This window comes from Lemur catta, chromosome 16 (assembly GCF_020740605.2).
Source record: "Lemur catta isolate mLemCat1 chromosome 16, mLemCat1.pri, whole genome shotgun sequence".
Taxonomy (NCBI): Eukaryota; Metazoa; Chordata; class Mammalia; order Primates; family Lemuridae; genus Lemur; species Lemur catta.
In genome coordinates, this window is record NC_059143.1 from 25,455,922 (window position 1) to 25,477,814 (window position 21,893).

The window sequence follows — 21,893 nt, forward strand, 5'->3', positions numbered from 1 at the left end:
TAAAACAAAACATTATATTGCTAACCTTAGCAAATGTTAGAATTGGAACGTGGAGGGTGTTTAATTCTCTTTTAGTCAACAAAGTAATACTATAATATGGGATAGGAAAGGTTACTCAAAATGACTCAGTCAGAATGAATACGTGTCAATAAATCAGTGAGTGTCCCATAATCAAGTCAGCAGAGAAGAGCTAAAGAAGAAAGGATTAAAGGAGAGATAAAATCAACCATTTAATCTGGAATTAGAAGGCTATGCCAGCTTGAGGCCTGACTGAACTATGCCAGAGTTGAGGCCATTTTCTGGAGAAGGACCTGGCTCTGTCTACAGCCCATTCATTCAGTTTCTACCAGAGGTCATCCCACACCCCCTTCTCCAACCCTAAGTCCCTTTTCTCTAAAACATAGTTTGATTGCGACCCAGCAAGGAGCCATCCAGTGGGGACAAGACCACAGCCAGAATTAATAACATGATTAGAGCTTCCAAGTGGCAGCAGGAAGAAACCTGGGTCTTTGTTTTGAGGTGTTGAAGAGAGAATAACAACAACCTTATGTATTTATGGCACGTGTGTACACATATTATTTCATTTCACCCTCAGAACAGCTCTGTAAGGTAGGCAGGGTGACTATTATCATCCCCATTGTACAGATTAAAATTAAAAAGTGAGGTGTCATTTCTACCCTTTTCCCCCAACATGACCCACTTTACCATCATTGTGGTCTAGCTTGTGTAGGGTAAACTTGATGGACAAGGTAGGTTTTTAGCTGGACATTTCAAGACAGTGAAATTTGGCAGTGAAAGATGGGAGATAGGATTATGGGTAAAAACATACACAGACATTTGAGAAAAGCCGTGAAGACAATTGCCAGGCAGCACCAAGGGGCTGAGATGAAGAGTGAAATGGCAGCATTAGTATATGAGGCTTGCACACCAGGCCAAAGAATTTGAATTTTATCCTGTCATGATGGACAGCAGTGATCAGGCAAGTGACAGAATGTCTGCATGTTTATGGCAAAACAATCAGCTTCCTAAATATGCAGCTTTCGTTTACAAGGGATTGACTAGAAGCTGGTGGGAAGTGATGGGGACCTACATGAAATTGATGGTACCAGAAATAAAAACAAAGGAAATAAAACAGGAGATGACTATACAAAAGAATAAATATTGCTGGAATGTTAATTAATAAGATTCTCTGGTTATTCATTTCTTAGCTTTCTATAAGGGATTCTAGATTTTTCAGCCATAATCTTTATATAAGTCAGATTTCACTAGCAGCCCTCTTTTCTTTCACTCTCTGGTTCTTTCCTTCCTCCTGTCCTTCTGTCCTGGGGTGAAGAGCAAAGTCAGAGGTTGGGGGTAGGAATAAGGGATAAAATGTCAAGGTCAAAGAAGGTCTTTGTGCACTATCGGAAGGAGAAGGTCAAACCTGGCCTGATTTCCCACAAGTCCCAGCATCACTGCTACATCCCTTCTTAGAAAGAAAAGTAAAACTCCACAGCCCCCAAGTATCTTGTTTGCAGCATGAACCTGCTCTTCCACTTCTCCAGAGCACTTTGTTTTCTCTTCCACTCCTCTGCTTCCACCCAGGCATGAGGATAGCACACTTGAGGGGAAATTAGGACTTCTCTTGAGGAAATACTCCAGGGATATCTGCCTGCATGTAGGTCTATTTCTGCTTCCAGAATCAATAGGAAGCTTCATGAATGTCCTAGTAACCCTGGCTGTGCCTTGGTACCACTCTTACGGCTTATTTCCTTGTGTGTTTTTGGATTGCGCTCTCTGCATGCATGTTTTTAAGGACCAGAAAGAGAAAAAAGAAATAGGAATGAGAAGAGATGGCAGCAAGAGAGCTTCATCTGTCCCTGAGTTCCTTTGTGGCTCCTAGAGCTCTCCACCCCTTCTCTCATCAGCAGCCAGTCCACGCTGAGCTCATCTCTCTAAGCCAGCAGCCTCAGACCCTCCAAAGATCCCAGGGCCACGTCCCAGAAGCTCATCTGGGGCACATTCCTGCACTGTGGAAACTTTCCCAGGGGTCCCTTGTCTCCAAGGTGATGATTAACTCAATAATCAGTTCCTTGAGCTTAAGGAGAAGATAGAGCTCCTCACTTCACTTATGATTCTGTCTACTTAATTAATTCATGCACATTTCTGTGATGGTCTTTAGAAGATAATGCTTCCCTATAGCACCCTTGGAGGAGCCAGTCAGTATTAGGAGGAACAGGAATCTTCACATTACATTGTATGAGTCACAGCCTGCCTTGGCTAGACCTGTTGAAGGAAGTATCGGAAGTCGGAGGCAGTCTGACATATATGCGCTTGGGGGCTAGTCAGCCTAGCTTCAAATCACCTCTGGCACCTGCTTATTATTGAACTTGGGTAAGTCTTTTAAAGAGTCTGTGCCTTGATTTCGTCATTCATGAACTAGAGATGATAATGGTACCTATATATAATAGAATCATTATTGGATTAAATAAAATAAGCTTAACAACGACAGCACCATTTATGAGTACAGACTAAGCACTCGATGCACATTACGTATCTCTTCATTACTTTTTCTTACCAGAGCTGCTACTCTCCTTTCCTTCCTTGGGCTACATGGTTCTGTCTTTACAACCCACAAGGAGAACTAGTGGGAGTTATAAAATATCAGGATCTTAGCCCTGGAGGAAATCTTGGAAATCCTGGTGCTCTGATTTTCAGGCTGAGCTCTCTGGTACCCTGGGGGCTCTGCAGAGGCACCTGAAGGGGGGGAGGAGGGGCTAGCAGCAGAGGGGTCCACTCTTTAACCAGAGCAGCCCCCTCAACTGTCTCACATATTGGTTTCCATGGAAGATTTCTTTTAAGGAAAGTTTTCCACCATGGAACACCAAGGGGTACCAAAAAAGGTGAAAAGCCACTGAATTATAGTCCAACCTTCTCACCATGCTCACAAAAGGTATAATGACTCACCGGTGGCTGGGTGCGGTGGCTCACACCTGTAATCCTAGCACTCTGCGAGGCAGAGGAGGGAAGATTGCTTGTGGTCAGGAGTTCGATACCAGCCTGAGCAAGAATGAGACTCTGTCTCTACTAAAATAGTAAAAATCAGCCAGGCATGGTGGCACATGCCTGTAGTCCCAGCTACTAGGGATGCTGAGGCAGGAGGATTGCTTGAGCCCAGGAGTTTGTGAGCTAGGTTGATGCCACAGCACTCTAGCCTGGGTCACAGACAGAGCAAGACTGTGTCTCAAAAAAAAAAAAAAAAAAAGACTCACTGGTAATTAGCCTCCTGATTCTGCTGTGTTTGTGACACAGGCAGTTATAAATTAGACTTTCAAATGGAAGGCTACTCCCTTGCTCACCTTGTTCACCTTCAATTCTTGGTGTTCTATCCTGTCATACTGGCTCTTGTGCATTTTGTTGAGTAGGAGACTGACCCCACCCCCAGCCCCCAAGAATATGTGACCTGTAACCTTGCTTAATGGCTTCTGACTGGCTTAGGGATAATTTGCCTTGCACAGGTCTCATATCCTTTATGGCCAGGCTAATGTTCACCCAAATGCAGGGAAGTCCAGGCTCCAACATCAATAATAGACTGACACGTCTCAGCCCCCAACAGAGGTCACACCAGTAACGCTCTATGTCACAGACTCAATTACAGTGAATCCTTTTAAAAGCACTTTCCTTCTAAAGCTTCCTCCATTGTTAAGGCTTAGAGTGTTAAGAAAAAAGAGAAAGAATTTTGCCCAACTGGGAGTTTCTCAGATAAATTCAGAGAGCAGAATTTCTTTCTTGTTGAGAAAATGAGGTTATTTAGTTTTGTAAAATGACCACCATTTATCCTTATTTTCCCTCCAAGTGCCCTTTCTTGGTAGCTGCTGGTACTTTACGGTGTCATAAATAATAGAGGATCCATTTTTGTCTCTTAAGCCGTGTGCTCTTCAAAGTTGAACACATTACCACAGCATCCTGTTACTTACTAGAGAGATTACTGGGTCCTGGTGCTAACACTGAACAACACACTACAGAACCTTCAGGGTTTGGATGTGCTGGACATGAAGTCAGTCTTCCCCTCACCCACAGCACCCCTCCCCCCCCCCCCCCGCCCCCGCTAGCTACAGCTAAGGCCTCATAAACACAGTGAGTCTGTTGGTTAGTGAAGGTCAGTTCTGCTCCTTAATAGGATGGTCCCTTCTGTCTTTATTCTGGTGGCCCTGATCCGTTTTGCTGTTAGTATCCTGGAAGTTAATGGGCCCTAATTTCTCACCTTCCTCCTCTCTCCCAAGAGAAATCTTACAGGAGATCCAGAGACTTCGGCTAGAGCATGAACAAGCTTCTCAACCCACACCAGAGAAGGCACAACAAAACCCCACCCTGCTGGCAGAACTCCGGCTCCTCAGGTAAGAGAGGGCACCCATGTCATCGCAGGGAGTATAAATGTGTGAGATCTTTAATAAAGTCTAATAGTGTCTAACCAGAAAACAGGCTTTAGCCACCGTAGCTGCTGATGCTTGTTTGTTTTTTCATAGCACACACCTAGTTGCTGAGATTTGGGGGTTTGGAGAGAAGCTGTTTGCATTTTACTTTTGTTTGACACAGAGAAAAGGAAATAGTGTTCTGGATCTAAAGATCAAAAATAACATCTCTCACTGGAAAAAATTTGAACTCAGCTATTTTATATATTTGCACTATCAACAATGTGTTTATATTATAAATGATCAACAAAACAAATGTACGACTAATAAACATCACAGGTTTTTAAATTTATATAACCCATAAGAAGGCGTCTGATTTTTTTCTAAATCTTCATCCCTAATAGCTTTATTAAAAATCTCAAAGACCTTAAAAAATAGACCTCATACCTTCTTGTTCTGTAAATGAACTTAAGAGCCTGGTTTTGTTTGGTCTGTCATCATTAAATATTTGAGTTGGAAGGGACCATAGAAGGTCATCTGATTTAGCCCCTGCATTCCAGTGCACTGCTCAGAGTCAGAAAACCAGAGAGTAGTAGGTTTTGGATAACGACTGTGGACTCTTCCACTACCTCCGTGTTGCAAAATGGAAGTGTTGCTTTGGGCTCTGCATCAGACTAGCTTAGTACCATGCCTTGAAAATGGCACGTACTCAACTGTATTTGTGTAGCAAACAACACAAAAATAAATTCAAAGACATCCATCATAGAAATGTCATACTGATCTTTCACAAGGCACCTTTAGTTAGCAAGTATTACATTCTTTTCATCTTTCAGTTTGGGTGCCAGGTACATTCCAGGTATATCTATTACTCAGAGTCATACTTTTTATAGTAAGTACAAATGCCTCTTCTCAGAAACTCTAGCCAGAATGAGTGCCATATTCTTCCTCCACACAAAGAGACTAAATGAAGCAGATTCTGTATGACTATGTTTGGATTTTATCAAGTCCCTATTCATTGCAGTCATGAATGTTTCTGGGGGCTCCATCCCAGCCCTGCTGTTCAGACACATTGATGCCGGAGCCCTGCAGCTTATAGGCACTGCTTGATGTGAACAGATAACTTCATACTTTAGAATAACAAAATAATTTAATGCAAGAAACAGAAATTCTTCCTTCTCAACCTATATGATTTCTGGTCCTACCTCCAGAGATATGTATTAGAAATCCTTGCACATTCTACTACAGAAGGGGTGAAAATGAAAAGAAGGAAAAAGTGATGTTTCATATCATCATACTCATCCTCATCCTGAATGCATTTATAAGTGAATTTCTGCTTGAAAGTATCTTTTGCCTAACAGGATTATGTTCAAGTTGAAAGTCAAGTCTATGTACACAGTAATACATCTGAATAAACCAGCTTGGAAATAGTCATTCATCTCCACTTCAGTTACCTTGTCTCTGCCTGAAATGTTCTTTAGACCTCTTCCATTGGTCATCCCATTCTCTATTGGAGGGAGGATGACTAGGAGTTTTTCACAAGCATTTTCATCAGTTCCTCCTGTTTAGCTTTTGCTTTCAAAAGTATTTGGTTCCATCGGGATGGTACAGTCTGGGAAGGCATCTTGATATTCCCAGTTCACTGATGATCCATTTTTCAACTTCTATTTCTGCTTTCTTGATGTTGCCATCTTGGAACAGACTGAAAATTCTAATCATCCTTCCGGCCCTGACTTGCGGGCATCCCATGACCCCAGCTGAGCCCAAAGGTACCCTAAGGAGTCTGGATTTACCAGAAACTTCTGTGTTTTTAGCCCATACCCAAGGCCTGAAGCCTGAGACACCTAAACCCCAACTGATTTGCTTGCCTGCCTCCACATTCTACATGTTTCTTCTACCTGTAAGAAGAAATACCCTCCCTTGAATAAGTATTTCTCTAAATACTTATAAACCACTTTTTCTGTGCTAAGCATTGTCATAATTTAGGAATTTTACATACACTCTCACACCCCAGGTTAAGAAACCCTGCTCAAGGTATTCTAAATTTTATCTTTTCATAATTTCAGACTTTCAAAGAGCTACAAAACAGTGATGTCTTGCAAACCTTAGTTTGCATGGAGGGTGCCCACGTGAAACAGCCACATGAACTCCTTGTAGTTTTTATAATGGTCTTCTCCATTATCTCTTTCCCAAGTCTCTGCCTGAAAACCAACAGAAGAAATTTCTTTCAGCTGTGAGACATGGGAGGTGGAGAAGGCAGTGGAGCTTTGCTCTTTATTAACACAAATTTCCTTTCTAAATAATTGTGTTTCCCTTTTTATTTAGCCACAAGGAAACTGAAAAGCATTTGCAGCCAGATCTGACAATGCAGAAGAGTATAAGATAGGCATTCCTTCGTGCTATTCTGACACTTACTATACACTAAGCTCTACATACATTGTCCCAAGTAATTGCTATAACAAACCTGGGAGATAGACACTATTATTATCCTCCTTTTATAGATAAGGGAAACTGAGAGTCACAGAAGTTAAATAAAAGTTGTAGACATCATAACCCTTCACCCCTAAGCACTTCATGTATGTATTTTCTAAGGAAAAAAAGTTCCTTTATATAATCATGATGCCATCCTCAAATTCAGGAAAGTTAACCTTAATATACATTACTCTCTAATATAAAATCTAGGGTAAAATTTTGCCAATTGTCCCAACACTGTCCTAAAAGAATGTTTTAATACACATACAAAATTAGAAATAATCTTACAATTTAAGATTGTAAGGTATTCCTTTAGAGATGAATACATTTAGCTCTAGGAAAATGAAATCACTATTTAGTCCTTGTTTTCTTACTGTCCTTGGAATGGTGGAGGCTACACCACAGATTCATTATTAGACCTGCATTTGCTAACCACAGGTGTAAACACTTACAGAGAAAAAGACATTATTAAATAATTTTTTTTTAAAAAATTTAATTCAATGTCATTTTGAAGAGATTACTGCTGTAAGACAAATGCACAAATAAGACTTTTTAAAATGTGACTAATTCTAAATTAATACCAGTTAACTTTTTCTGATAGTTTTTAAATGCTTCTATTAGTATTTCTCACCTATAATATTCAAATTTTGCTTTAACCTTCTTCCCAACATGTTCTTGTGGCCAAAAGGCCAAAAATCACAGAGCAATAGCAAGAGCAGAACTAGAAATAAATCAGAAACATTATCTACTCTTGTACCAAGGCCTATTGTGGATGTACTTGGAACACCATGTGCAGATGAGGTCAAATAAAAAGCTAATGGATTTGTCATTGAAAAATTTTTTTGAATGGGGCAAGACATTCAAAATTAGAGTGCTTCAGCCCTGGAAGACAAAGACTAAAATAAGATGCTATTAAAGCCTATAAAATTATGATGTTCCTCGTCCTCTGGATTCAGAAAAGAGACAATTGTAAAGGAAATCAAAGGAAGGCTTGCTTCAGGAGCAAGCCATAAGTGGCAATAATAAGTAAAAATATAAATATATTTAAAAAGGATTGTGAAATGTTTATAAGTTTTAAATTTATAATTTATTATAGAGAAGGCCTATATGAAAGTAAATTAGAAACGTCTCCTTTATATCCTTCACCTGTCCTCCCACAAAATATCTTTCAGCTGGATGAGTCATTGACCTGACTCACTGTGACATTTTTATATTGGCAGTTTTTCATTTCAGGGTCTCTGCTATAGCTCCACTTAATATGGTATCTATGCCATTGAGTCTAGCCATAGCTATTCATACATGAATACATACATGTTTAAAGCATCCACACATTTTTATAATGTAAGTGATAATATTTCAAACTCAAACAGGAGCCTTTGAGACAAGAGAAAATTGTATGTATTACTTATTCAGTAATGATCATTCAACAATGGATATGAAATTGATTTGAAAAGCATACATATACTTCAGAAATGTGAACCATTAATATTCCTCTTCATACTATTTCATTTCTTTCCCCCTTTAAATATTTTTGGTACCTCTTAGAGTCAACATAAATGATAGAGTGCAAATTGGCCTCACTGGTTTCCATTCTTGCTGACAGTTTAATATAAAGTCTGCAAACCAAAACAAAATTAAATAAACATAAACCTTATATATCATTTTCAGTTGTAGAACAATTATGTAGGAACTCCTTTATTATGACTCCACTTTATGAAACCAAACCCAATGCAAAAAATTTAGATTGACTATATCTATGTACTCTTAATATTTCACTTCTAAAAGCACCTCATTGCGTGCTGAGGATAGAAGAGATTAAAAATATACTTTTCTAAATCCCATTTCCAAATACTAAGGTAATCAGTATTTTCTGTGGGTTCTTGCATTTGGGGACTCTGCATGATCAGCCTTTTTCAGTGACAATTTGAAATTTTGTTGTCTCAAGGAAACCCATGGCACAGCACAGGGCCCACTACCTGGCAAACATTTAGAATATATTTCATTTGATGGTTATTTCATTCACAGTATTAATAGAAAGGTAGAATTGTCTGAAATGATTTTAATTCTGTTTAAGTTTAGTGTGACTTCTAACAAACAAAAGAACACCTCAAGCTGTAATTGTTCATTCATTTAATGACAGTTCCCCGCCTGGTAACCATGTCAAAGGCCCAGAGATGCCCTTTCTCTGATAGACCACTAGTCCTTCAAGAAGGGGAAATTAGCTCAGAGAGTTAAACGCTGCTTCTGATGGCAACTGCTTCTTTCTTAGACAGCGCAAGGATGAGCTGGAACAGAGAATGTCTGCTCTCCAGGAGAGCCGGAGAGAGCTAATGGTGCAGTTGGAAGGTCTCATGAAGCTACTAAAGGTAAGACATGTTAATTAAATGTTTCCTAGACCTATTACCATGGCATTTGTGAAGATTTTTTATAATTACTATATGCGATTTCCCCAAAAGTTTCAAACTCAGGTGTAGAACTGGTTTTTAGACCAATGAAACAGTAGCAGTCAATTATGGAGTTCATTCTTGTCCATTTCCTGGAACCAGACTGCTGACAGCCTTCATGGGGCAACTGCTTCTTGGCTTATTTCATTTCTTTATGTCCTTGAAAGTAATAAAACTGGATTTATTTAGAAATATTTTATATTTAATAGCTTTCTGCAATTCTGATTAAATTGAACAGAAGCTAATGTCTAATTCAGAAAATTAAGATACAGTCATTAAATAATTTTGGTGATTATAGTTTTATTAAGTAAGAGGAATGACTTTGTTGATTTCAGTAAAATATTTTATCCCATCTGTGTGGCTTTAATGGTAAGTCATGTGATTTCTAGTGGTCTCAAATGCAAACTATAAATGAGAATATCTCCTTGCTCTTCTGTGAATATTTTATTAATAAGATGATCTGTAGAATACTGTAGTCTATTTTTCTCGTTGGGAAGTGGCATTCTTCTTTTAGTAAAACCTTATCCCTTCTTCGGTGTATATTAAATTATATTTCAAGTCAAAAGTAGACAAATTGTGGCCACAGTCAGCCCAGTAGAAATATCAGTGCTGCGTGATCATCCTGCCTGATGTAAACAGGCATGAACCAGTATGGACTGGAACTGCGACATGCCAAAGGCAGGAAATGAAACTTCTGATAGAGGCACAATGAAGGGATGACCCTAGGCAGCTCCCTGCTGAGACAGGATGTCCTGACTTCAGTCCGTGAGTCCCCCACATCCCCGACACACCATCATTTGTTGCTTTTATTTTGTCCGTCCTTCCTTTCTCCCTTTCTGTCTTTCGTTTGTCTTTCCTTTTACTTTTCGTTTTTCTTTGTTTCTTTCTTGCTTTGTTCCTCTCTCTTTCCTTCTTTATTTCTCTTCTTTAACAAACGTTTGTTGAAACCTACTGTGTCTCAGACACTGCTCTTCTAACATTCCTTTCTTTCGTTTTCCTTACTCTGTTTTATTCTTTGGTTCCTTGGTCCGCTTTTCCCATCATCAGTGTCCTCTTTAACAATCAGTGCTGGGAACACTTTATCTTCACTCAAACGAATTTACTTTTTGGTAGATTAGCCATGTAAAGTGTAGAATTCATCGTGGTTTTTTTTTTTATTTTCATTTTTTTTTTTTTTTTTTACCTATGTTAGTCAAGGCAGGACTAGATAATAACCTGCTGCTGTTTCTGGCCTATTATATCATAACCCAGAAATGCTCTTTCTACTTTCCTTTCCAAATATACCAAATGAAGAGGACTGAATCCCTTCACTAAATGACAGGAAGCTCTGAAAACTGCCCCCTATGTTCCTATAACATCTGTCACCATAATGGTGACACTTTCACTGTGGAACAGGAGTCTATTCACCACCAGCCATCTCGGTATCAGCCTAGCCCAACTGAGCACAGCCTTCGTATCAAAATGTACAAACACCAGGATAGAGAGACAGATCATGTTGAAAGATGGCTGAAAAGATCCTCTTTCCATGGAGGAAAGACATGGTTCTATAGTCTCAAAGACCTAGGTAGACTTAGAGCCATAGTCACTGAGGAGGCAGAGGCCCGGACTTGCATCAAAGCCACGTTGATGTTTCCCCCATCTCGCATTCCTTCACGCTGTATACATGCTCTTATCGGAACCCTGGGTAATCTAACTGTTATTGATTCAATCTTTCTGTAGGAAGAAGAACTGAAGCAGGGAGTAAGTTATGTCCCCTACTGCAGGTCTTAACTAACAGTGGAGGGGCCTGCCGACCTGCCGTTTTCTCATTGCTTTTGCCTCTAATGTATGTTCATGCTTCAGTTTGGAAAGAGAAAAAAAAAATCATACTAATTTGCTTCCTTTTCAACGTAGTGCTTGAATTAAGAGATATAAAATTGAGCATTTTTTATAACTATCACTACTATCAGCATCAAAAGAAGAGCTATTACATCTCTTAGAAGAGGGAACAAATTGTCATTTGTCAGAAACTTTTTAGATCCCCAAGGGTAGAAGTTTCAAACCAGTCTTATGCTTTTCAGGGCTGTTGATCTGACCCTTCTCTTAATACCAAGACACCTGCCACAGTCACTAGAGCTACACTAAGGTTCATATCATCTCAAAACCCACAGCATTTAGAAGCTAACCTCTGTATCATCTCATGCTGTGAATATTCAGTTCACTTTCCATTTTACTGAAAATGTGTGGAACTTCTTTTTATAAAAATGGGGCAATTAAATCTCTTCATCACATAATTATTAAGCCCTGTTCCCCACTGATCACCAAAATGTGCTCAATCTTATGAAAGACTGTATTCAGTAACTGTTCACTTCCCATCTTTTCGGTTTTTCCCTAAAGCAGAATCCCTACTGTTGGTTGACAATAATCTCTAAAGAAGAGGTAATTTTCAGCCTTTCTCTTATCACCAAGAACCTTTCTGCTCTGAGAGTTCAGGTCATTACATACACTTTTTTTTTTCTGGAAATAGGGGCAATGTGACACTATCCATAGTCTAAACTGGAGCACTGTCTGAACCCGTGGTCGGGTTCAAGAGCCAGCAGAGGGAGCAGCATACAGGACAAAAAATTAAATTAAATTAAATAGAAGCAAAATAAAAGCAGCTTTAATTTCAAGTGCATGTACCAAGCTGTGTATGACAATATATCCCACTTACTAGCATTATTAAAAAGTTTTATATTATTTCCATGGAGCAATTAGAACCCAGCCTGTCCAATTTCAACATATCTTTTAATTCTTCTGTATGCTCTTTGCTATTATTCATTGTGTGTGTTTGTGTGTAACCAAGAATGTTTGCAAAATGCTGGACACATTTTTACCCTTCATTCCCATGGTCTGTAAAAAAGGAAAGTGTAAAATCAATCTGTAATGTCAGACAATAAAGACAATGTATTACATTATTTTGTATTTTGTGAAAAAAATTACTTTACCAAAGGAAAGTCAAATTTTAATAAGAGACAGTCCCTCTGGGTGAAGGACACGCAACATTTACAGCCTGTATAATTGCCCATCAATGCGTACATGGGGTATTGCTATTGTGCTTCTGATACACTTAGATCATGGTAGAGAAAAAATGCCTTTCTCATGGTACTCCTCTTTGCAAATGGCTTCTTTTCTTTCCTGTCTCTTACTTAGCATGTACAGTAAAAAAAGGAAATAAGATTCAAATATAACCTTTCTCCTCCTAGTGGAGAAAGAAGGCAATGGTCATGTATTCTATCAGCCTTGCATTAGCCATTTCCCTTGGAGATCGCTTCCCTACCATTTCCCAGGCAGCCCGTTCTTAAAAGGCTCCTGCAGACCAGGAAGTTCATAACAGATGGATGCACAGAGCCAAGCTATGGCAGTGTAAGGAGGCACCTTTGCCCCCCCCCAACCTTCCACCTCGGAGCCCCTCTGCAGCGTCTGCATCTTGGGAGGTCGGCCAGCAGGGGTTCATCAGCATAGGCACCTAAGGCCATTAGTACCCCCATCCAGATGTCTGCAGTGCACTGTCGGGCGGTGGGAGAGTTTGCCCCTTTTACTTACCTCTTTGTTTGCTTTTATACGCAAGCCTCTTTTCATAAAGGACCTGAGGCAGCTTACAACAAAACGTATAAACAGCAACTTCATAAAACTGAAATAGAACAAGGGAAAACTAAAGAACAGAAAATGTGAATATGCTAGTCGTAAAGGACAAGGGTGTTACTCTGAGCTCTCCGGCAATGAAGCAAAAAAGGAAAATATAACCAGTGGTTTTATCAGTACAGAAATAGCACTTCTCAGGGGAACAAAATTTCTGTTGGTGTAAAATATAAAAGAAACTTTTCACTCAGAGCTTTCTAGAAGGAGTACTGAATAATAAAATGGGAAAATGCAGTCATAGATTTCATGTGGCTGTTTCTTATACTGACCTTCAGTCAAAATTAAAGACAGAACCCCATAAATCTTAACGCTATAGAGGCAGTTCTACAAAGAAATAAATAAATGCTTGTCCAAATATATAGGCTTCCTGTGGTATAACATGATCTAAGGAGAGAATTTAGAGGTTTTAGACTGGCATCTGCTTCTAAATTCTGTTTTTATTTATGAGCCTTTTCCCTTTGGGGACATTCTTTTTGTAAAACCAAACTTAAACACCCCACACAAAAAATTGTGCTTGATTTAATGACTTCTACTTGCTTTATCATAAGTCTGTGTGGTTCAATGTAGTGTTTTATTATACTGGTATATACAATTCCTACTTACATTGTTTCTTGTTAGAGGTAATGCATGAATTTATTCCCCTTGAGGAGAGAACATGAATTTTCAAAAGTAGTGCCTGTAATATAATATGATATATGGTATCACAAGCAATAAATTTTTTTTACAAAACTTGAATTGAAGTTATCCTACCCTCTTTCTTCTTTGTGTATCTTTAAGATTTATTGAAAGAACCATGAAAAAAACACTCATAAAATGCTTAAAAATGAGGGCAGCGGGGATGTAATTGCAGTAACAATATGTTACAGAGTGTCTGGTGTACTTCCAGTTCCAAATATTACATACCAGTCTAAAACTAAGTATCCTGACTTTGAGTCCAGAAAGTAAGGTCTCAATAATAATTTTCTTAGAAAGGTTATTGGAACTGAATCACAGTGGTTTCAGCTCTTTGCTCACAACTGTAAGATCTTGAGTAAGTCGATTAACTTCCTGGGAATCTGTTTCAAATATACTGATGATACATGGCTCAGAGAATTGCTGTACTGAATTTAAAAGATAACGGATGTGAAAACATTTTGGAAAATACTATATAAATGTCAAATATAAGTATAAATATATGTAAATATGTATACACATGCACATATATAAACTTTTCAAACTTGGCCCATATTTTTTGTACATACACACTAACACTAACACACGTTCACTTTTCTTCTTTACAGGGAACTAACAGTGTCTCTATCAGGGGAAGAAATTTGAACAGGACTTTTAATTTGTTCAGATCTCTTGTAATTACTTTTAACAGTAGGAAACAGAGTCATTCTTATTTAACAAAAAGTGACAGAACCAGTTCAGTAAGATCATATTTTTCCATTTCTGGGACTATCAGATACAATCCTAGATATGCTAATATCTGCAGAGTGTTGCTTTCACCCAAATTTGAGTACATATTTTAAACAGCTAATACAGTGAAGGGCTGAAAGTAGCAGATGTTCTGTTCAGTGCGCAAATAAAACATGCAAGACTTTTTCTGAAAGTTTTATTTATAACATATTTTTGTGTAAGAGAGGTGATTAGTACAGGGTGCATATTTTAGTCAAGGATCAAAATTAAGTCTGTGTTAATTTTCAGGGCTTTTTTTTCAAATTTGCAATGAGGATTCATTTTGAAAACTACATTTTCAACTTTGGAATCAAGTTGTTCTTTATTTGGGGGGATAATGTATGTACATTAGTATTACGTTAAATAATATAATTGTACTATTTCGGTGGGGAAAAAAAATAAAAAGAAAGTCAAATATCTTTCCAAATTCCATCACCTGCCCCCATTCTCTTCTCTGTTTATAATTGAATGGTCCAATTAATTCAGGAAATCGTAGTTATCAGGTTCCTACTTCTTCCAAACACGTTATGGAATACAAGCAGGCCAGAAGTGACCAATTTTACCAGGTGGGGTTTCACCTTCCTGCCTTTCCCTTGCTCAGCCTCCCTGGTGGGTATTCTATGGAAGAGTGAACCAGTCAACAGGGAGAGAGGGGATAATTCACCTCACCAATAATCAACTGCAATATGAAGATTATCATCTCATGTTCAAAAACTGTACCCTCCCAGACTCTCTCCCTCTCTCTCACCATTTTTTTAAAAATTAAGGATTAATTGATTAATTCTAGAGAAGTAAAAATTATTTCTCTGCTTAAAAACCTTGGAAGAGGACCCTCTAGTTCAGGATAAAGTCTACACTGGAGGCCTCCAAGCTCGGCTCTCCCTTCCCACTCCCATTTCTCTCTGCTCCCTGCAGTCAGCCTGGTTGCTGGAGCCACACTGGCCTTCCTGCCAAGTCCACAATACACCTCACACTTCCTCTGCCTCATGCTATGCCAAGGCCCGAAGGCTCTCCTCTCCTCTCCTCCCAAAACTTCCTCTCTTCTGCCTGGAAATCTCCACTGTCAAAACCAAAGTCAAATGATGCCTCCTGCCTGACGACTCTGAATTAATCTCCTCCTCTTTATTTCCACAACACTTTGTATACAACAATCTCTTTTAAAAGGCCAATTATAGGCTGGTTGCGGTGGCTCACGCCTGTAATCCTAGCACTCTGGGAGGCCGAGGCGGGCGGATTGTTTGAGTTCAGGAGTTCGAGACCAGCCTGAGCGAGAGCGAGACCCCTGTTTCTGTGTCCAGGCTGCCAAGTGCAACCAGACATGACCAGGCTGCATTCCTGGCCACACCTAAGGGGCAGGCTCTTCAGGTCTGGGGGCAGGGGAGTGCATAACACGCTACTGCTTCGCCAGGGTGTGCTGGCTCAACAATTAGACATTGGTTCCTTTCCTTGAAGCACCCCTCATTTCTAGTGCTGGGTAGAAACCAAAATGCTTCCTGGAAAAAAAGAATCAGAAAATTTATGGATCTTGTCAGACTTTTTAAAAATTGATACAATAGCAGGTTGAGTAGGCTCTGAGGATGGCGTGTGGAAATTAATTTTTCATTTATTCTCTAGGAAGAGAGCTATTTTAAATTTGCCAAGTGTGATGTATGTTTTCCTTCTTCCATAAATCAACTCTCTTCTAGGGAATTTTAGATCTATATATTGATCTGCATGGACCATTGTCCCTTAAGTCTTTGCTCCATTAATCATTGAGTAATTTCCAGGCAAGGATGTTCAGAGATTATTCACATTTACTCTTCTAAAGTTGTTAGAGGACAACCATGCTTCATGACCAGGCTAGAGGCCACCATTCCACAGAGGCCACCACCTGTGAAAATGAAACTCAGTGATATTGCCACTGATCTGCCCCAATGTCAAGAGGCAGCTGCCTTTTCCTAGTGGCCTTACAAGAATGGAACAGAAAGGAAGGCCAGAGATGGCACTGGTAGTAGGTGCTAGGAAGATACTATGCATCAGACTGGGCAGTGTCCTGACAAAAGGAGAGATGGGGTCCATTATCACCCAGGGAGTCAGTTTCCTGTCCCCGCAAGTCTGGGTAAAGACTGGATGTGACTTAGGAGTTGCAAATTGTTGGAAAGATACAGCTGAATCTTTTTTTTTAGTACTGAATCTTCCACCTAAATTCTTCACATAATCAAACTGCTTGAAATTGCACCAATTAGAGATTTCATTTGGGAGATGGTGGCTATTTGTCATTCACACATTGGTGTAATTTATATTCAGTCAATTGTTTTTCCCTTAACACCATAACAACAGTCAATTATTTTCCTCTTAACACAGAACCACTAATGGGAGTTTTGAAAGAAGGCAGCAGACAGAAAGGAGGAGGAAAAGTTGGCTCTGGAGACCAGGCACTATGCAGGGAGAGGTAGGGCTTGGAATGCCTCAGACAAACACAAGTGAGCAGGAGAGCCAAGGGCACCAGGAGCAGGGGAGAGAAAAGAAGGAGGAAGGGCCAGATGTATGCCTCTCCTTACAGTTGCTGCCCCGAGGAGGGGAGCCCCCACAAGCGCCCCACACTGGGGAGTCCATGTAAGAGGTGCAAGCAGGGCTGGTGTGCACCACAGCCCCGGGACAGCCATTAAAATATTGAAATATGGTCCATGCCCCGTGTCTGAAATCACTGGGTCCCCATATGCTCCAGAACTCAGAATTTTTCAAGTTTTTGAAAGGCAACACAATGCAGATTCCATATCCATGGCCTCATATCCATTAGAACCCAATTCATGATGAAATGACATGTGTTTGTCAGAGCTTTTTGGATTGAATGATGATGCCTACTTCATAGGGTCATGGAGAGAAATCACCGAGAATGTATGGGAAAACCCTTTGAACATCATAAAGCACAACACAAATGCGAAGTTATTTACTGTTGGCACGGGAAACTTGGGAATGCAGTGGTAGCTCAGAGGCACACGGTTGCAAGGTAATGGGGCTGAGCTGCCAAAGTTTGCTGGGGAAAACCGGACCCCTCCTTGAGCAGTCTGGGGGTAGCAGGCTGCACAGCATCGCAAGCGGGCAAAGTTCTCTTCCTGGGGCCTGGACAGACCCTTACAAGGTACTGTTGGGAGTGAAAGAATGGAACCCCCAGCCCATTTGGGCACCCCATGAGTTCTTTTCTGTGTTCTGTTTTGCTTCCTTTTTAATTCTGGGTTTTTCTCAATTTATGGCTTTGACAATTATGTGTGAGGCTGAGCCCTGAAGAGCTAACAGCATGGCATTTTACAGGATCAATGTTGTGTGTTTTAACTGCAAGCTACTGAGCCCAAAGCAAAGATCTCAACTGAATATTCCAGAGCGCTGCTCTGGTGGTGCACGTCCAGGAGTTTGAATGGGTTAACCTTGAATCTCTGAGCCTTGCTGAAAAACAGTTTTCACTCAGTGGCCAAACCCAACAGACTGGGATGGAATTGATGTGAATACCTAATTGGTTGTGTATGCACTCAAGGATCTCCTTGCATTTTCTTATGCATGTATGACTGACTTCCTTTGTCAACTAATCATTAAAACAGGGAAACTATTTCTAAGGGACCTTACTGTAAAGACAAACCCTTAAAATTCAAGGTGTCACAATCTCAAAATGGTTTCATGCCAAAAAGTGTAGTGCAGAGATAAGTGTCTTTAGTTGTTTCCTACTTTTTCCTTTTCTCATTTTTAAATCATACTATTCTTACTGTTTTGCTAGATCACTGCCTTTTCATAGGTGAAGAGAAGGACATTTCCTACAGGAAACAGTAGCCAAACATTAAAAGCTGAGATTTCTTTTTCCTCTTCCCCATTCCAATTCCCTGAGTCACGCGGTAATTTGACAAAAATCAGCTTTTACTGTAAAATAGGGATAAAACAATTTATACCTCATTTAATTCTTAATTTGAGACTTAATGCATACAACATTGCATGACATGACTTAAACTGTGAATTATCCTCTAAAGATGATTGCAGGACACACAGCTTGAAAATTTAGGAAGCATCCATCCCAAATAGTCTTCCAGTTTGTATTTAAAACTTTCTCCTTTACCATTTTTTTATTCTACAGAGAACTTCCTTCAAGGAGAAAGTATACACACCTTGTAACTATCTGCAGTTAAGCATAGTTTCATGATATGAGCACACATCTCAGACATTGTAGAACAATGGTATAGTAATATTGTTAGCTTTCAATATTTAACCCAGACCTCAGATTATATATAATAAGGTCCTAAATTATCTGCACCTGCAAATCAGGTTTAGGATTACCATCCCAATTACCAAGGATTCCCTCCTGCTTTGAAATTTCATTGTCACTGTTTTTAACATTGGACTGAGGCATTGGGGATGGCATATAGCATTTTCTTGGGAAAGCAAATTAATGACTTGCATTGTCTCTCCAGACGCAGGGGGCAGGCTCTCCCCGCTCCTCCCCCAGCCACACCATCAGCAGGCCAATCCCCATGCCCATCCGGTCAGCGTCCACCTGCTCCACCCCAATGCACACGCCGCAGGACTCTCTCACAGGGGTAGGGGGAGATGTACAAGAGGCGTTTGCGCAAAGTAAGTGGCTTTATTTTTTGTTGTGGTGTACCTGTAGGTGGCAAATAAGTTGCCAAGGTGTGTTGAGTGGTTGAGAGTCATCAGAGCCACCCGTGGCTATCCTAGGGTATCCCATGGCTTGTGTCAAAGCCATTTTAGGAACTCCCCTACGCTGATCTGTTTTCTCTTTGCCTTCAATGGTGCACCTTCCTTTGGCTTGTGTTGCCCTATCCTGTTTTTTAGTAAGTCTTTGCTCATCGAGGGATGGGAAATCTTTTCACCAATATCCCAGAAAACTTTATAAATGTAATCCATTTTACAATTCTGAAAGATCATTTTACTTCCTGTTGTCTTCTCTTTATATTACAGCAAAGTCAAGACTGAGATTAAATAATCCCATCTCAGCTCTGAGATGACTTAGAAGGATATTTAGTCCTTTTACAGATTCCCTGTTCAGATGCCCCAAAGAGTTGAATCCTTGCCTCTTGAAAGAGGGGCTGCAAGGTTGGGCCTCCCTGCTGAGTTAGTGTAGGAGCATGGTGACAGATGACAGCCAGCACTCTGCCAGGGCTGCCTCTTCCATGTACACACTGGGGGAGGCAAGTGACTTTACTAATTTGGAAATGTTTTTAATACTTCTTAAAACTTTTTCTTACCATCGATTTTTAAATTTATAGAGAATAAGAAACAAAAATCCTCCTGCAGACATCACCCAGCCAATCTCATTCCCCAAAGTAACCACTATTAACACTTTCATCCCTTCTAATTTTTTGCCTGTATATAAATAGATATAGTTAATTGTGTGTTTATAGACACATACTCTTTTTTCACACAAATAGGATAATGCATTGCATTTTGTTCTGCAATTTGCATTTTCTTTAAAGTAATAATATGTCATGGACATCCTTTAAGGTCCTCACCTATAGATCTAAGGAAAAGAGAGGCATATTTGACTACAAGTTTTTAGGCAAGGGGAGGCATAAACAAAGTCAAAGGAGAAAAAGCAAATTTGAGGAAGCCATTTCCAGCATATGTGGCAATCAGGTTTCATAATTTCAGTTACACATGAAGAATGTGGAGATCAGTAAGATAAAGACAGCCCCAAGACAAAAGTAGGTGAACCATAGGAACAGGCAGAAGAACAAATAGAAGACGTTCAACTTCACAAATAATTGCAGAAATACAAATTTTAATAAATATCGCTTTTTGCCTAGCAGATTGAAAAAGTGTTATTTAACATCAGTAATATCCAGAGCTAGCAAGAGTATGAGGAAAAAAACACTCTCATCCATGTGTAGGGGGATAACATCTTAACGCATTTTAATGCGAGACAGAGTGATGGACTCTACTCTGTTTTGAGGAGAAAGGAAGGATCCATATTAGGACTTTTTATTCTAAGCACTGAACATAACACAAGAGGTTTTTTTTATGTAATTCACAAAATAACTTTCTTTTTTTAATTTTTAGAAAGAAAAAATGTCCTTCCTCTAAATCATATTTTAAAGAAATTTACAGTGTTTTAAAAAAATTTGTACCTTATAATCTTTTTACCTAAATACTTTGATTGTTTAATTTAATGTATTAATTTTATTTATTTAGTATTACTTCCTGAGAAATGACAGAATGACCTGCAGCCCCTAGCTCATAAAGAGTTCTTGCCACCTAAGTTCATTTGTATGTCACATGTTTGGAATCTTGACCCTTTTTTTCCAAAGATATTACGGTGATTAGCTCTCTGTACCTTGCCTACTCCCAGGCCAGCTCACATATATTCATTTAATCCTTAGTGTGCCTGAAATAAAATAATGACCTTTCTCTGCCACAAGTACTGCCACAAACACAGTCTAAGTTCCAATTCAGAGCACTAGACATGCATCTGTCCATGTTTAAGCAGAAACAGCAAGAATCCTCACCCCTGTCTCACATGAAGGTGGTTTCCCATTCCCAAGAGCTATTTATACCAGTAGGAAGAGCTGTGAGAGCTCGGTAAGAGACAGAGCCTGTCCTGGTAGGGACCAGAATCCAATGTGCTCAGCGGCCAGGTAATGGCTAGAACAGTAACAGCAGCTAGGAAAGCACAGCTCTCCTGGCAAAACCAGACCTGTCATCTGTGTGGATTATTCTTAGGAGGGGTGACCACACATGCTAATTCACCTGGGACCACCCCAGTTTGTGCCGGGTTCCCCAGTCTGATTATTGACACTGCTCCCCTTCACTTTCAAAATTGTCCCAATTTGGATGATAAATTGTATGAACCTCCGTCATTAGCCATGTCTTCTTACATCAGGGGCCAGTTCCCTAAGTGTATTTTTTTTTTTAGGAAATGAACCAAAGCATTTCTGAATAGGAAAAGTCTTAGAAGTTTTCTTGGTTTAGGTTATCAATGGAAAGGATAAACAAACAACATAAAATTGAGGGGAGCAAGAAAGGCTTTGATTTTTTTTAAATAATTATTTCTTCTTCACTGAAGGTTCAAGAAGAAATTTAAGGAATGATTTGCTAGTGGCTGCAGATTCCATCACGAACACCATGTCTTCTCTTGTGAAAGAGCTGAATTCTGGTGAGTCCCTGATTCTGTCTCATTTCTTTGCTCATCAGGGAAGGAGTCATATGTGCTCAGGTCCTCTCTTGCAGATCTGCTCATTGTAAAATATAAAAAGATATTTTAAAGATCTATGTCATATTTTGCTGATATTTTCAGATTTTTAGCAATGTTTATATTTTGCTTATTAGAAGACTATTAGCACATGCTCAATGCAGAAAGTTTGAAAAATGCAGACAAGAATAAATAAAAATATTAAAATGACCTATAATTCTAGAATCCAGAGATTGCCAGTGTTAACACATATAGGGATCTAAAACATGATGTTAATGTTATTTTATAGAGCCAAATATTTTATGTACCTATTTGGACTCT

The 21,893-nt window shown here is 39.5% G+C and overlaps 1 protein-coding gene across 25 annotated transcripts in view; it reads left to right on the plus strand.

The window, feature by feature from the left end:
* Positions 1-21,893, plus strand: part of DTNA (dystrobrevin alpha) — a 339,927-nt gene that overhangs the window by 305,336 nt on the left and 12,698 nt on the right. For 20 of the 25 annotated variants that reach the window (XR_006729289.1, XM_045527842.1, XM_045527844.1 and 17 more), the window contains 4 exons: positions 4,263-4,376; positions 9,130-9,226; positions 18,838-18,997; positions 21,447-21,536. Coding sequence is in view for 24 of the 25 variants with exons in the window: in XM_045527842.1 (XP_045383798.1) it covers positions 4,263-4,376; positions 9,130-9,226; positions 18,838-18,997; positions 21,447-21,536 (461 nt within the window). In the remaining variant the exon portion in view is untranslated. Of the gene's footprint in view, positions 1-4,262; positions 4,377-9,129; positions 9,227-11,023; positions 12,241-17,255; positions 17,994-18,837; positions 18,998-21,446; positions 21,537-21,893 lie in introns of those variants that run through there. The other 5 variants (XM_045527859.1, XM_045527861.1, XM_045527863.1 and 2 more) reach the window with 2 other exon arrangements.